The sequence below is a fragment of the Esox lucius genome, chromosome 13 (genome assembly GCF_011004845.1).
Source record: "Esox lucius isolate fEsoLuc1 chromosome 13, fEsoLuc1.pri, whole genome shotgun sequence".
Taxonomy (NCBI): Eukaryota; Metazoa; Chordata; class Actinopteri; order Esociformes; family Esocidae; genus Esox; species Esox lucius.
Window position 1 is genome coordinate 9,803,919 of NC_047581.1, and position 12,217 is coordinate 9,816,135.

General features: G+C 41.0%; 1 protein-coding gene across 4 annotated transcripts; it reads left to right on the forward strand.

The window, feature by feature from the left end:
* The first annotated feature begins 1,438 nt into the window (after nucleotides 1-1,438).
* Nucleotides 1,439-10,955, forward strand: ubac1 (UBA domain containing 1). 4 transcript variants are annotated; one of them, XM_010876049.3, is made up of 11 exons: nucleotides 1,439-1,981; nucleotides 2,649-2,769; nucleotides 2,873-2,946; nucleotides 3,103-3,210; nucleotides 3,400-3,444; nucleotides 3,539-3,641; nucleotides 3,844-3,952; nucleotides 4,379-4,646; nucleotides 4,981-5,067; nucleotides 6,201-6,339; nucleotides 7,371-10,955. In XM_010876049.3, the coding sequence occupies exons 1-11, from the start codon at nucleotides 1,832-1,834 to the stop codon at nucleotides 7,484-7,486; spliced, it is 1,320 nt and encodes a 439-aa protein (XP_010874351.1). In that variant the 5' UTR covers nucleotides 1,439-1,831; the 3' UTR covers nucleotides 7,487-10,955. The 4 variants fall into 4 exon arrangements, with proteins under 4 accessions (XP_010874351.1, XP_010874353.1, XP_010874352.1 ...); XM_010876050.3 differs by having other exon boundaries at nucleotides 1,444-1,969; XM_010876051.3 differs by lacking the exon at nucleotides 3,400-3,444 and having other exon boundaries at nucleotides 1,442-1,981.
* The last annotated feature ends 1,262 nt before the right edge of the window (nucleotides 10,956-12,217 follow it).

The window sequence follows — 12,217 nt, forward strand, 5'->3', positions numbered from 1 at the left end:
ATGAATTTGACGCACTGGGAAGAACCAACCAAAAAACAGAGCACGTGTCAATGATACCGGAGCCAGGACTGTAAGGAGACTATGAACTAGACGCATGCCTTCAATATGTTTTGATATAACTTTCTGTATTGTCTCTGAACTGTAATGCAGGGCGGACAAAATGTTTGACTCGAGGGATTCAATTTTAGGATTTTGAAATTACACAAAGTACAGCGGTTTATTTAATATTATTTGTTTGTCAAAATCAATTTGAGAGTCAGAAAAGGGTAGTTATGTAAACATTTATGGGTCCATAATAATTCGTATATACTTTTGATATAGTTTCAGATTTTTTCCCCTGTACTATTAGCATAAAAACAAGAAAACTTACCAGTAGACATTTGCAATTAATGTTTTAAGTTAATGTTTCAAATAATATTTTTCTATGAAAATAGTCAGAGTGACTGACATACTCCCCATTTAAACTTCTTGCCGGTTCATCTATCATTTTGCATTGATTTGTAATGTCCTTATATTTGCTGAAGGCACGTGCAGTACTATGCTTCCCACATCAAACCACCCTGGACTAGTTAATTCTATTCCAGTCTCATTTGGTTAGGGAAGATGAGGAGGAGACAAGGCCGGATTTGACCCAGTGCCCTTTTAAATAAATGTTTTTTTGAACACCCCCAAAATATTTTATGTTACACTATAACTAACTGCAGACTGAATTGGCTTGTGGGACAGATCTGTCCCGCAGGCCTTAGTTTGCTCACCCCTGCTCTAAAGAGAACACATTCTAAGAATACCTGACCGCTGAGACTTACCCCTAATTTAGAAAAGCCTTTGACCACGTACACACGCAAGGTATGTTCTTCTGTTCAGACATTATTGAATCCTGACCGTTCTTATAATGCCTGGATAGGTATTTGATGAATCAGCTGAGCACATCATACACTTTATCAATTTGTAAGTTAATGACATAGTTATTGATGTTGCATGCAAAAGTTATTTGATGCATTCCACATTTGATTAACACAGATTAACCCAGTCCGGAAATGTACACATTGGCCATAAAATATATATAAATATATATAGAACTTTATAACCTCCCGTCCGATCATTTGAGACCAAACCTCAAATATTCCCAAGTTACACAAAACAATGAAGAATTCAAACACAAATCTTATTTGTTGCCAGAATAAAAGTTATAACAGTGTGTCTGAGGAACACCAATGTAAATGCAACCTCTATTGCTTTTCACCTTGTCATGCACATTATATTATTCTCACAAATGTCTTTATTGTTTTGAAATGTATTGTTTGTATAGTGTTTAAGTTAATGTTAATGTTGTATGTTTTTTGTCTTTTATTTGTTTGTTTTGTTTTCTTTTGGAGTTCATTCCTCTTGGTTCAGCAATATAAATAGGTTTCCCAACATCAGTGAGTTTTAAATTAGACTGAACACTGCTTCCCTCTTGTGTTTATACCTTGTATGCTTCGCAGTTGGTTTAACTCGAAACTACAATATTAGAAGAACTACAATTACCATTATGCTAGGGAACAATACGTTGCATAGGTTGACAGGTCAAACATTACCAACAAAATAGGACCCTCGGCTATCTGCTCGTCTGTTCGAGGAAAATAAACAACTCTTCTTAGGGAGAATAACATCACTCGAACGCTATAACGTTAAAGTCTGATCAGACTGCCTCAAAATGGTCCCAAAATCCTAAGTGCACGCGTTTGCACTTGTTGTCGCTGGTTTTAAAGACGACAGCTAGCGGGCTAACGTTAGCAAGCCAGCCATCATCACTGAACTGGATAGCTGTCTACACAACAAGGCTACAGCTATGTTTGTTCAAGAAGAGAAGATATTCGCTGGAAAAATAATAAAAATCCACATTTGTACCATGGAAGGTACAGAGTGGTTGGAAGAAGTGACAGAGGATACCACTATTGAAAAACTCAAAGAGAAGTGCTTGAAACATGTAAGTGGAGCTGTAAGTATTTTATGTATTTTTACTTCTTGTTCATTGGTCTGTACCCGAACGGGTGAAATTGTATCTACCTAGAGAGGTGCGGTATCGCTGATGTTGCATGCCCATGTGAAATTGTCAGTGGGTCCGTATTTATAGTAACTGGGTAGACACTGCTATTTATAATTTAGTTAGTTGGCACAGATGCTAGCCTGGAAACCTGCGAACAATCTGCTCCCCCACACAATAAGCTCCTTGGCCAAATGTGAAAGCTAGCCTAACCCCAATGCTCCTGTCTGTTCAGGAATGCTTTTCAGTTTAAGTCTGTTTAACGTAAGTTTAACATCATTCTGTACCGTTGTTAGCTAGTTAGACCTACTTATTATTAAGTTTATACTTTGCCAAAATTATTTTTCCTTATCTGCCAGTACGATGCCCATGTCAAACACTAGCCTACCCATATGGCTGTTGCACTGCATCCTAGTAACACACTTTTTTTTAACAAAAGGGAGACGTAAGAATAGAGACAGTCAATGCAGACATCTTCAGTACCCTTTTGAAAACAGTGTGACTGTTGATATTTTAACTAACTTATACAAACCCATAATTTCAAACTGTTCATGACACCGTAGAATTTCAGAGGTAATAGCAATGATGTGTGTTTCTGTCCATGGGAAAATGTGTTTTGTAGTATGTACATGGAAGTCTTGAAGACCCTAAAACAATCACACACCACAAGCTCCTCCATGCTGCCACGGAGAGGATCCTCACTGAAACTAAAACCATTGCAGATGAAAGTCTAAAAGATAAAGGTACTCCTATGGATTTAACTCGCCTCAATGTGTATTTCCCCACAAAATATTAGCCAATATGATACACGCTACCACTAGCCATGATGTTTTCTCTCAATTTTAGATGTGATTCTACTGATAAAGAAGCGACCACCGCCACCCCCACCTAAAATGGCTGACATATCTGCAGAGGAAAAGGTACAATGGATTTATTAGTCGTTTGTAGCATATTTAACAGGTGTTTAATGTATTGCTAGGAAGGCACAGGAATGATCACATCAAAGAACATCCCTCACCCGACTGTATAGTGTCTGTGATGGTTGCTCATGTAAAATGTCTGTTTCCGTCCATCAGAAGAAGCAAGAAAACAAGGCTCCCGATAAGGACGCCATCCTTAAGGCCACCGCCAGCCTGCCCATCCGCCACACAGACCGCACCGTCACCCAGCACAACATCAGAGATGTAAGTAGTGCTGTAAGAGTGAGCACTAAGCACCACAGATGTCCTCCGACTATTGTTCCCAGATTCTAGTATACTGAACGCATGGGTAGGCAAACTCCTCTAAGACATATCAGTTAATTTGGTTGTATCTAGCCTGTTCTGCACGCCTGCGGCTAAGATGAATTGGCTAATTTAACCTTTATTTACCAGGAGGTCCAAATGAGGTCGGAAGGCCTAATTTCCAAGGGAGACCTGGCAAGTTGATAATGCCCTCAATGTTATTGCATGTTCCTCATTATTAAAGAAGGGTTATTCATTCTGGTATGCTTGTGTCAAAATTTTCCATCAGTTTCAGACGGAGCTCCGGAAAATTCTTGTCTCTCTTATTGAAGTGGCCCAGAAGCTCCTTGCCTTGAACCCTGATGCCGTGGAGCTTTTCAAAAAGGCCAATGGTACTGTGTGCCAACATTATTTCATTTTCAAAAAGATTGACAGTGTCACCTGCTTTGGCAAACAATACTCATATTGGCACTGTAACAACCACTTTGTCAGTGAGTTTATTCACAGATGACCAGACAAAGCGTTATATTGTTGTTATAATTCTACTGTTGTCTTATCATTCATTTACATTGTGTGTCCCTGTGTGATTGTCAGCCATGTTGGATGAGGATGAGGAGGACCGGGTTGACGAGACGGCCCTGCAGCAGCTGACCGAAATGGGTTTCCCTGAGAGCAGGGCCGTCAAAGCGCTCCGACTCAACCAGTGAGTCTCAATCAATGCTACTCATCAGCCCCAAGAGTCCAACTAGATCGTACAAATCTGAATCACTGCCAGAACAAGTGTAACCCATGATACTTAGCACTGGTCGAATCAGTGAAGACTTCAGGGAAACAATTAGCCACTTGATACTATAAGCATTTGTTTTCAACCAGCACCAGTTGTTTTAATCATACGTTAGTTTGATCTGATTAGATGAGTTCTATTTGGATTAGGGTCGCAAAATCCCAGAGTCTTTTGATGCATTCTCTGGATTTCTAGAACTTCATGTTGAACGATTCCAGTTTTTATGCTTTGTACAATTCTGGGAATCCTCCAACTGGGATTTTGGGAAAATCTGGGAGTTTATTCATGGTTTCTTAGAGCATTTCACTCTTAACCTGAGAAACAACCCTCCCCTCACTCCTGCAGCATGTCAGTGACCCAGGCCATGGAGTGGCTGATTGAGCATGTGGATGACCCCGCGGTGGACACGCCCCTGCCTGGCCAGGACACCCCAGGAGCGGTAGGGGCCACAGCCCCCCCTCTGGTGCCCTCTATTTCAGCCTCCGCCTCGCGACCCAACCTCCTCCACAGCCTCTCCCAGACCAGTACCGATGCCGCCACAGCCCGCCAGGATGAGCTCACTGAGATCTTCAAGAGGATCCGAAGGAAACGAGAGTTCCGGCCTGACTCGCGGGTAAGTGATCTCTCCGTCTCAGTGTCCTGAGATATACCACAAGCTGATGCACGTTAGACTGGTCCCAGATCTGTTGGCGCTGAATGGCCATTCAGCCAACTGTAGGATTTGGAAAGGTATCACAGTCTGATCCAGGACCAGTCATGATAAATGGGTCTTTACTAGGGTGAATACCACATATTTTAGTGTGTTGCTCTTAAATAGACTTTTACTGGATGTCTGACTCCCACTGGGGAAGAAACTGTATCCTATTATTCCAAAAGCATTATAGAATGTCAGTGGTGTGTGCTGTCAAAAACTCACACAGATTCATATATCTTCTCTGCCTCTGTAGGCGGTCGTTGCCTTAATGGAGATGGGCTTTGATGAGAAGGAGGTGGTGGACGCTCTTCGAGTCAATAACAACCAACAGGACGCTGCGGTGGGTTTACTGTCCACACTGAGGAATCAATGATCCACCACTCAGGTGTTTTGCTATTTGAGGACTGGCTCTTTGTTCTCTGTAGGTTCGCTAATCACGTAGTCAAAGAAACACACATACTTATGTTAAAAAAAATAATACTGTTGCTGCTGTTCCACTTTTCGATTAAGAAAATGTTTTTTATTGACCATGCTGCTTAATAACTAGTGGATCTAAACATAGGTGAGTGGGGTCAAGCAAGAAGATCAAGTGACAGGAGAGGCAGAGCGGTGACTTTAAGCTAGCAGGATAGTCTGTTTTTACAATCATCTTAAATAATTAGTTTAGTTTAACAAGCCTCAACATATACAGTGGGGAGAACAAGTATTTGATACACTGCTGACTTTGCAGGTTTTCAAACATACAAAACATGTAGAATTCTGTAATTTTTATCATAGGTACTCTTCAACTGTGAGTGACAGAATCTAAAACAAAAATCCAGAAAATCACATTGTATCATTTCTAGCAGGGATTTTGGCCCACTCCTCCATACAGACCTTCTCCAGATCCTTCAGTTTTCGGGGCTGTCGCTGGGCAATACAGACTTTCTGTTCCCTCCAAAGATTTTCTATTGGGTTCAGGTCTGGAGACTGGCTAGGCCACTCCAGGACCTTGAGATGCTTCTTACAGAGCCACTCCTTAGTTGCCCTGGCTGTGTGTTTCGGGTCGTTGTCATGCTGGAAGACCCAGCCACGACCCATCTCGCGATACATGGCCTCATCCATCCTCCCCTCAATATGTTGCAGTCGTCCTGTCCCCTTTGCAGAAAAGCATCCCCAAAGAATGATGTTTCCACCTCCATGCTTCACGGTTGGGATGAAATTCATTATTTAAAAATCATACAATGTGATTTTCTGGATTTTTGTTGAAGTGTACCTATGATAAAAATTACAGACCTCTACATGCTTTGTAAGTAGGAAAACCTGCAAAATTGGCAGTGGATCAAATACTTTTTCTCCCCACTGTAACTATCTCTACTACTTATCTCTCCTATATATGATTGGATTGAAAATGTATCTTACCCCATTTCATTGTTGACCTGCAGTCATCTGCATTCAAAGTGGATGCTTGGTTAACCTGTTGTTGCCTCACAGTGTGAGTGGCTGCTGGGGGACAGGAAGCCATCTCCAGAGGACCTGGATAAAGGCATTGACACCAACAGTCCGCTGTTCCAGGCCATCCTGGAGAACCCTGTGGTGCAGCTGGGCCTGACCAACCCTAAAACCCTGCTGGGTAGGTTTTATTGAAATTTAGCACCAAAATTGTTAAGAGGTGCTATGCTTTTAGCTAAGACAACCTTTAAGCATAATTCATCTTTTAAGTCATTAACTTAAATCATTAGCATAAAACTGTTGTGCATCTGCAATGGACTTGTATGCTTGCCCGGGCAGTGCGTTCTAAATCAAAATAAAAAAATACATGAAAAATATTCTGTAATGTTTGGAAGATGGAAGGAGGATCTATTTTACACAGATTGCACTGTTCCTAAACGAAACGGACCCGGTTACCTCTCGTTTGTGTGACAGGTGTCAAACTGCTGAGGCCAGACTGCTTCTGAGCTTTGCACTGTGCTTTGAAGGACCCGGCTAAGGAGGGGGTTGATTGTATTGGTAGGGGGCCTGTTCTGACTGGGGTGGGGCTGATGGGGGTATTTTTCTAAATCATTTTCTTGTTTCTTCAGCGTCCAATGTTTCTTTCAATTATCTTTTTTTTGGTGGGGGGGTGGGGGGGGGTTCTAAAGTAGGGCAGTGATTCACAGATGGGTAAAAATAACAAATCAGACATTTACTATCACTTTAAACATGGTCAAGTTATCAATAATACTGTGGAGGATGTGTTGTACCATCCAGCCACATCAAAGATAGTCATCCTGCACTGAGCTACGGGACAGGAAGGAAACTGCTTAGGGAGGTGACAATTAAAACGGAAACATAGATTGTTTTGATTGGATAAATCAGGGAGGATCTATCAAGTGATAGTGATTCCAAGACAATGACCAAACAGTGACAATAATAATAAGTACCAAAAATGGATCCTATATCAAACTAAGGCACTAACGTAATGCTGTAGGGGGGAAAACAGGGCAAAGGAATACACTTTTTGGCTTAAATGCTTTAGACTTAGCTTTGGGACATCCAAAACAGCACATTATTGAGTAACTCCCTTCAGTAGTAGAGAAAAAGAAACATGATAGGATTTACATGGGTTAAATACCTGCACTGTCCACTGTTCGGGTGTACTCTAAAACCTCTGTATATGTGCAGCATTTGAAGACATGTTGGAGAACCCCCTGAACAGCACCCAATGGATGAATGACCCTGAGACTGGGCCTGTTATGCTGCAGATCTCCAGAATCTTCCAGACACTCAACCGCACGTAAAGACCCTACAGTAACCTGGTGTGTGTGTGCATGAGTGTTGGTGAGATTGTGTGAGTGAGTGTGCACGGTTGTGACGTGTATTGTTATCGCCTTGAAAAGTCAAAGCCGGAGATGTTTAAAAGTTTGAAAGACAGATACAGAGATATCTATTTATAACACATAAAACCTTGTAAAACACCATGTTAACATGAACATAATTATAAAAAGTATAATTATACAAATGTTTTTTTTTTTTTACATTTTAATATGAAAAATGTATAGTTATTGCATACCTGATTTATTTAAAATGATTTCTCATGTACAAAGGAGAGACCCATCAGGCATCAAACCAATGTTTACACTTCAGAAACTGTTTTTGTATGTTTTGCCGTATTCAAATATCAGTTCCAGTTCAATTTGTTTCCTTTAAATTGTTACATTTCATCAAAGATGAATGTTTCCAGTATGAAGTGAATTACTCCAGACTTTCTTTATCAATTGATCATGTGAACAAGAACTTGGCGATTATGCTGAAATAATGGTTCCACTATTAACCACGGCTGTGTTCACAAGGGTGAAACGTTTGCAGTGTCACAGATAGCAATGCTCTGTATTTAGATCAAATTATTCTCTTAAACATAATGTCTGCCTTCTAAATGACGATGGTTGTATCTGAAAGTTAGGTAACGTTTCACACTGATTGATTAGAAAAGCTGGTTATTCTACAGGGAAATCGTTGTGCTTAGTGTTGCTACATTTTGGAAACTTGCCCCAAAAGTTCCACGTTTTCCAGAAATCACAGTTTGTGGATTCTGTCCTCATTCTGGGACACTTTCGACTGGGATTTCTAGAAACCTTGGCTATTCTTGGGAAATTATGTTATTTTGCTGTCCTAGTCACAAGAAGCCAGTGTGACATTACATGTGGATTTAGGGGGTCAGACACTTCACTTCTCTCTCTCCTTCAAGCGGTCTGCCCGCGGTGAGTTACACTACGCTCAAAGAAGTGAAGAGGAAGGACAGTTTCTTTGTGTTTCTCCCAAATATTTATTTAACAGCCGCTGCATATTTTTTGCCTTTTTAGAAAAGTTTACTATACTAAACTGTGTTTTTGGTGTCTGTGAAGTTGTGTCTATGTAATAACGGTCTTTGGTCTTGATTTGACAAAAAGAAATATCTAGAGACCTATGTATTAATGACTTGTCAGTGTGCTCTGAATGTCATCATGTTCTCGTTCTGCACCTGTTTTCAATGCTATTCTGAACATGACTTTCTGCGCCAGGCTGCACGGTGTTCCCCTTAGACCCGACCACTGGTTCATTCTGGCACCCTGAGTAGAATCTTTCGGGGTGCCAGTCGGTTTGTGCGACAGGCCAACTCTTTGTCACCGATTGTATCAAAATATATTTGTCTTGACAATGAACAATGTAGTTAGTAAGAGCACGAATTGGCGTTGGGACCATGTTTCAGGGGAAATGTATGCTTGATCCACAGACTGTTACCTCAATGATTGAAAGGGAATTGAGTGACGAAGGTGTATCATTCCTTCCTGCATTGAAGAGAACGATCTTAGTATCAGCATATACTCCAGAAGCCAATGCATTGAAGAATTAGACAGGCAGGTGTATGCAGAGCTCAGTAAAACCGCTTGTCTAGTGGAGCGCCTTTATTCTTTTTAGAGAAAAGTAGATGCGAGCTGTTTAACCAAAACATCATTCACTTATTATTGACTGTGAGATGACTTGCCTTGTCAGAAACTAGACCATGAAAAGAACTATTATACAGTACATTTGTGCAATAGCTAGAAACTATGGATGGACTATTGAGGTATTATGTAGACTCGTACAAATATATATTTGATTGAAGTGTTAGAAATGTGTGAAATTGCAATGAGTTAGTGAGGCTGTTTTTCCAGTGATTTATAAAAATTTAACCAGAAACGGTGGTACTGCTTTTGATACATATAAATCAACATGACTGATTTCCAGTCTCTTAGGGTGTGTCCCAAATCATACCCGATTACCTAATAGTGGACTGCTACCGCATGTGCTATGGGCTTTGTTCAGAAGTAGTGCACTACATTAGGGAGGAGGTTGCCATTTGGGACTCAGATTTTAATTGTGAGTTTCTTCTTTAAACAAAACATGAGGAACAGGTGGTGTGTTTTGCCAAGCTTCTGAGTTTTATTCAATATTTGAATTGTGGTGTTAATGTGACTGCGCTCAGGGAGGCTGACATAGTTTTTTCTAGCTTGACCAACATGAGGCAAGCCTCTAGTGTGGTGCAAAAATGGGGCTTTAACTTATTTGTGCTAACTTGGCTTATTAAAGAGAGCGTCACTGAATAAGGTTTTGGTGAAATGTGAAATTTGACAGTTATAATTATTTTATGTTTAGGAGAAGTATTTGCTTGAGTTGTTTTATTTATATATATATATACATACAAACACAAGCCAAAATTTAGATAACCTGAAAATCTGCCCTTCAAGTGATTTAAATAAAACATATTTAGAGAAGATCTGTACAAATTGAGAATACAGTTTTGAAACAACCTGTCACGGACCTATTGTGCGGTGTAGCATTTTTTAAAAAGTTTTCCTGCATGTTGTATAGAGGACGAGTCTACATTAAAGGCCAAAATACAAAAGGACAAATGTTCCATATGTGGATTTCTATCATGAGAATAGTTTTTCATCTACAAGATCATGTTTATTTTTTTGTAAGTTTTTTTCTATATAAACTAACATCAAATATTGTATTCTCCAACTCCTGAGACTGGCATTAGTTGCCCTTCTAAGAACAGATCAATATCATCATTAAAAGCTAAAAGGGGCTTAATGCATGTGAGTCATTTTGGCAGCAAATTGTTTCCCTTGGTTTTCAGACAGTATTGGCAAATACCAACATCATATGCAATATTTTCTCCAGTTCTGTTCAGACAATTAGCCTTGCTCTCAGGGCATTCAAATCAGTATCCCATTAAAACATATTCCTGTTGCTGTATTCTTTGGAATCCTATGCTTCATTTACATGGGGGGTCAAATTAATGTTATACTCCCTCAAATGATCGCATTGTCCTGAGAGAAATCATATGTGCTCAAAGCATTTCGTAACGAAAAGACTGTTTTTAAAGATGAGAAACAATTGGATAAACAAGCATGGTTTTCATGTCATGGTCAGCTAATGCACGTGCTCCTCTTAAACGGCCTCTTTAAACTTTTACCAGCACGTCGACCTCGACCGCTGGATGTCAGCTGATCTGTCGCACATGGGACGATCTGTTGACCTGGTACTTTATCTGGCTGTTGTTCCCGAGGCACCCCCCGAGAAAGCTTTTACTAACAAACTGTCTGATCTAGTTTATATACCTTTTTTGACGTCACTCCTGGCCATGTTATTGTGAATTTGTTCACTCTTCACCTGTGGTAAATGTGAACCGCCTTGTAACGTCACACACGTTTGTTTACTACCAATAAAACAATTTTGAATTTACCTGATGCGCAACAAGGCTCTTTTTGTGAGTTTTACGTTTTCACTGTTGGTATTTGGCTTCTCGATACCAGCAATGCTTTTGATGTAGTTTATCGATTTTCCATGTACGCTACAGTTACATAAATACTGTCCTTCTGACCTCCAATTCCTGTAGTCAAAATTCTGGAATACAGACATACACTTCTTGTACTTTGTAGTTCTTCCAGATCTGGTATATGTAGGTGGCTAATTGTTTTAGAGTTTGGATAAGGGATGAAAACTATCCCATTAAGTGCCGAATGTGGTTTTCACTTTTGTTTAAATGATCAGTTTAGGGCAATGTGTAAGATGTATTTTTTTCATCATCTTCCGCTTATCCGGGGCCGGGTCGCGGGGGCAGCAGTCTAAGCAGAGATGCCCAGATTTCCTCTCCCTAGACACTTCCTCCAGCTCTTCCGGGGGGACACCGAGGCGTTCCCAGGCCAGCCGGGAAACATAGTCCCTCCAGCTTGTCCTAGGTCTTCCCCGGGGTCTCCTCCCGGTGGGACGGGGGCATCCGAAACAGATGCCCAAGCCACCTCAGCTGACCCCTCTCGATGTGGAGGAGCAGCGGCTCTACTCTGAGCTCCTCCCAGGTGACCGAGCTTCTCACCCTATCTCTAAGGGATCGCCCAGCCACCCTGCGGAGAAAGCTCATTTCGGCCGCCTGTATCCGGGATCTTGTCCTTTCGGTCATGACCCAAAGCTCATGACCATAGGTGAGAGTAGGAACGTAGATTGACTGGTAAATCGAGAGCTTCGCCTTGCAGCTCAGCTCTTTCTTCACCACGACAGACTGATACATCGACCGCATTACTGCAGATGCTGCACCGATCCGTCTGTCAATATCCCGTTCCATCCTTCCCTCACTCGTGAACAAGACCCCTAGATACTTAAACTCCTCCACTTGAGGCAGGCACTCTCCACCAACCTGAAGTGGGCAAGCCACCCTTTTCCGACTGAGGACCATAGCCTCGGATTTGGAGGTACTGATTCTCATCCCCACCGCTTCAAATAATTTTTTTCAACTGCAGTTAATGTTTTTAGTTAATGTTCCAAATGATCTTTCTCTACAAAATTGATCCGAATGCCTGACATATTCCCCATTTAAACTTTTGTGTTGGTCCGTCTACCAGTTTGCAGTGACTTGCAGTTAGTAGTGTTTTCTCCTTATATTTGCATGAGACACTCGCAGTACTTTCCTTCCCACTCTAAACCACTCTAGACTAGCTAGTACTGTTCTG